Raw genomic sequence first — 4,509 nt, forward strand, 5'->3', positions numbered from 1 at the left:
TAGGTTGACCAGCCTATCATCAGCTGGTCTACCAGGTTACTATACCAGCTTTAACCAACTTTAACCAGGCACAGACTGGTTTAAGCACAGCTTAAACCATTTTAGAATCCTAGCTGATCTTAGCTGGAATGTTCAGCAGCTAAGTAATAATGCTAATTGCATTGTTTTACCGGTTGTGAAATAGTGCCAGTGATTACTAATCTTAGGTTGGACGTGCCCCTCTGTGGGACTTTCAAACATACATCTTGCTTTGTGAACCGACTGCCCTTTGTATTGATTTGTTTACAGTTTTACAGTTCCTGCCTCGTACTTTTTCCTTGGAATCCAACAGTAATTTAAATGTTTATTTCAAAACACTGGATTATTCGCAGTTGATTTAATGACAACATATCAATCGCACTGGAGACAACTTCATAAATTGCCAGTAGTGTTTTAAATTATTTTTACACACCCTTGGGCGGCTTTAACATCTGAACCACTAACGTAATCAAAGTAGAGTGTACCTACGTATATTTATGTGCGCCTTGTGTCTTCTTGGTCCCTATAAGGGTCGCACTTATTGGACATGTAGTTTTTAAGAAAGATCTAGTTCAATAGGTGAAACCACGATACAACGTGAGATAAGCTGCTGTTAAAACTACAAGTACCATAATGCAACTGATAGCCTCCCTTGAGGAAGTTCGGTGAATGTGAAAGCCAACGTGACTTTTCTTGGGCTGAGGAAAGCGTTCAGTGGAAACAAAAAATGTCTCACTTTACAAAGAAAAGGAAGTTAGACAAAAGTGTTCAGGATAACTTATATTTCGATAGTTATGCGGATGTAACTATCCATGAAGAAATGATTGCAGACAGTGTTCGCACTAATACTTACAGAATGGGAATATTGAGAAACAGTAATGCCATCCAGGGCAAAGTCGTTTTGGATGTTGGTGCAGGAACCGGAGTTCTCAGTATATTTTGTGTTCAAGCTGGAGCCAAAAAGGTATACGCGGTCGAGGCAAGTTCAATCGCTGATCAAGCGACCGCGATCGTGAAACTGAATAACATGGAGGATAGAATCGATGTCATTAAAGGTACGTTAGAGACAATCGATCTACCGGAGCCTGTGGATGTGATAGTCAGTGAATGGATGGGGTATGCTTTGCTCCACGAATCCATGCTGAACTCTGTGCTTTTTGCGCGTGATAAATGGTTAAAACCTGGGGGCCTCATTTTACCATCCAAGGCAGATCTTTACATTGCACCAATCAACGATTTGGTGGTGGAGGACCGGTTACATTTTTGGAGTACAGTGAAAGACCAGTATGGTGTAGACATGTCCTGTATGTCTGACTTTGCTAGAAAATGCATCATGAACAACGATATCACTGTGAACCTGGTGACCGTAGAGGACGTACTCTCCCACCCTTCAAAATTTGCCGAGTTAGATTTGCATACGGTGACGGAAGAACAACTGAAACGTTTGCAAGGTAACTTTAGGTTCGAGTGCTTCGGTTCCTCCAGTGTCAATGCCTTCTGCGTGTGGTTTACCGTAAGTTTCCCGGGAGAAGAGAAACCTCTAGTCCTGTCAACATCCCCGTTCAACCCGGAAACTCACTGGAAGCAGGCGGTGTTGTATCTACATGAGCCGGTTGATGTGATCCAGGACACGAAGATCACAGGGGAGATAACAATGTACCCCTCTGAGGAAAGTTCTAGACACATATGTGTCCACGTGGACTACACAATAGGAAACCTCAAAAAGAAATCCAAGACTTTTTCCATTCCCGACGGCTATGCAGATGCTCAATGAACAAAATGCTTTTTAAAATCGTGTTTACTTTGTGCCCATGTAAACCGTTTCTGAATGTGTGCTGTCAAACATTTGAAAATGCAGCTCTGACTTAATTGAAAGAGCATTTTAACTGGAAATGATGTGATGCGTTATAGCAGTTTATTTGAACACTGAATTATGATTATTAAAATGTTAGTTTATTTGTAATCATGTTATTCATATAAGTGGATTAGTGAGTGTTTTCTTAAGTAGTGCTCTAGCAATTTCTTATTGGAGATTATTTAAAATTTGTCTCTTGCTGTACAAGTTGTTGATGCCTGTTCCATCCTGCATATTGTACAGTAGATGCATTGAAAGATTCTTCACAGAAAAGGAGCCAAAACTTGCCTTATCTAAAATAAATTGCCTTTTTTCTACCATCACTGTAAATGCTTTGTTATCAGCACATCTTGAGTTGTGGCAGTGTCACACTTTACACGCTAATAGTAGCAAGATTAAATTACTTTTGTTTACCACTGAGTTATGTTTCCAAGCCTGCTTTTGGTGTGTGTAACCTAGGTTGGTTCCATCAAGTTATGCATGTTTGATGCACAGGTCACACCGGATGACCTGTCGAGTGATTGATACAAATCCTTCAGTAATAAGACTTAAGATTCCAGACTGAAGAAGTGGTACTTGTTAGGCTGAAAGTAATGTTTTAGGAAATTGTGAAAAGCACAAATGTTGGTGATGGCTTTCACTTAAAAACTGGTTGTTTCTCGTACATACAAATAATTATTTTTTCTTATTATTATTATTATTATTATTATTATTATTATTATTATTATTATTATCTTTGAACAATATTGATGCCCAATGTGGGGCTGAACGTGTCCAATTCCACCCTAATTTGGAGTGTCAGAACTGCATCCACACTCACACACAGATCCCTCTGCCAATTCTAGAGCATGTAGACATGAAATTCTCCTCCAATACATGTGTTGTCTCCAGCCTGCTTCCTTTCACACTGCAGCCCACAGCCAAGGTTGCATTGAATTATGTCAAGGAAGACCTTTTGTATAATGCTTTCGCATGCTGTCAGGGGCGGTTCTAGAATATATTGACAGGGTGGGCATTTTTAAATATCAGGTGGGCTTCCTTTTCAAATGTAGTGTAATGAACACACTTCACGCCTCAATTGACAGACCTTTCTAAGACATAGAGAAACATAAGCCTAAACCTTGAGCTTGTACACATTTTCAATCATCAGTGCCTATTGCTACCTGACATTAAAAGTTATCTACGTCGTTCTGCATCGTCACGCGATAAACAATAGATACTTGACATGGGACAACAACACACATATAACATCACATTTCCCAGCAGTCTTTGCATATCAGAAAATAAGAAAATACTGAAACCACTGAAACTAAGCTGCATTCAGAAATTAATGGCGGCGATGTTCCATACAATCATACATGGACCATTTACACAATCGTCTTCATAAAGACCAGGAAGGCAAATATATGTCATTTCAGCACAATGTCTAATGCGTGAATGTCAGCACTGATAAGTCAGTGTGCAAATCATACCTCTTTCTATATTCAGCATAGAGCCATTCGATATGGAAGATGTTCAGTGATGGCACAGGAATGATAATTACTAGGGAAATTATGCAGATATCTTATGCAGTCCAGCCGTCTTTTGCTCTCAGTTCAGTCTACAGAATTTAACGGTACATATGGGTGGAGGCAATTCTTGTCTTGCCTTAGATTATGGCCGTGTGGCCTTTTGCTTCAAAATGCTATTGCAGAATAAAATCACAGTTTATGTCATGAAGCATTTTTTAAAATTGACCTTTACATTTTATATAATTGTTTTTGTCTAACCTTTAGATACAATACGAAAGATCGTAATGCGAGTAAAGGAAAGTAATAGGTACAGAGGCTGCAGGGAAAGGGTGTACTCTTAACAGTATGACCAGAAGATAAGCCCCACCTCTTATAGCAAATTTGCTCTCAGGTAGCAGAAGTTAGCTGTATATTAATACATCATTGTTTATCAACGCCTGTTTTAACAGCCCTGCAGGACCGGACACACAGTAAGTGGTTGTAGTCCACCCAGACAGGAAGCATTTCATTTGGAGGGGTTGCCCTTATCTCAGTTTGCAAAAAACCCCCCCCAAAAAACACAATTGGGCAGCTGCTATGTGGCTATGTCATCTGTACAGGAAGTGATGTCTTGGTGGCACAATGACTTCACTGAAAAGAAAGTTTGTGTTCTCTCAATTTGACAGGCCAACAAATATGATTTGGAATTTGAGATTTAAAAAAGGGATCATTTCATAAAATTATTTGGATTTGAAGTTGGTTTGTTGTAATATAATAGATAGGAAAATGGCAATATACATAACTTGAAAAGTACCAAAGATGTTCTTTCTCCTGGAAGGTATCACTACCTTTGATAGAAGAGGAAGTTTTCATACTACTATGGAGGACTTAGTTAGTTACCCAGGCTAAGTGGTAGCCTTTCCTCTGCCTACCTCAGAATCACTTTATTCACCATGTAGTTTTTACGTACAAGGAATTTGCTGTGGTTTGTGGGTGCATGCAGACAACATAAAGAATAATACCAAAAATAGAAACATAGATATGAAATAAGGTGGAATGTAATGTAGAATATAAAAAAATATAAAAAATAGTAATAAAAAAAAAAAATTATAAATAAATATTTACAATACAACATGATGCTGAAGC

General features: G+C 38.7%; 1 protein-coding gene across 1 annotated transcript; it reads left to right on the forward strand.

Moving 5' to 3' along the window:
• Positions 1-684: 684 nt before the first annotated feature.
• Positions 685-2,293, forward strand: prmt6 (protein arginine methyltransferase 6). Its single transcript, XM_061240137.1, has one exon. The coding sequence runs from the start codon at positions 746-748 to the stop codon at positions 1,790-1,792; it is 1,047 nt and encodes a 348-aa protein (XP_061096121.1). The 5' UTR covers positions 685-745; the 3' UTR covers positions 1,793-2,293.
• Positions 2,294-4,509: the final 2,216 nt, after the last annotated feature.

Source organism: Conger conger, chromosome 4 (genome assembly GCF_963514075.1).
Source record: "Conger conger chromosome 4, fConCon1.1, whole genome shotgun sequence".
In the NCBI taxonomy this organism is placed as follows: domain Eukaryota; kingdom Metazoa; phylum Chordata; class Actinopteri; order Anguilliformes; family Congridae; genus Conger; species Conger conger.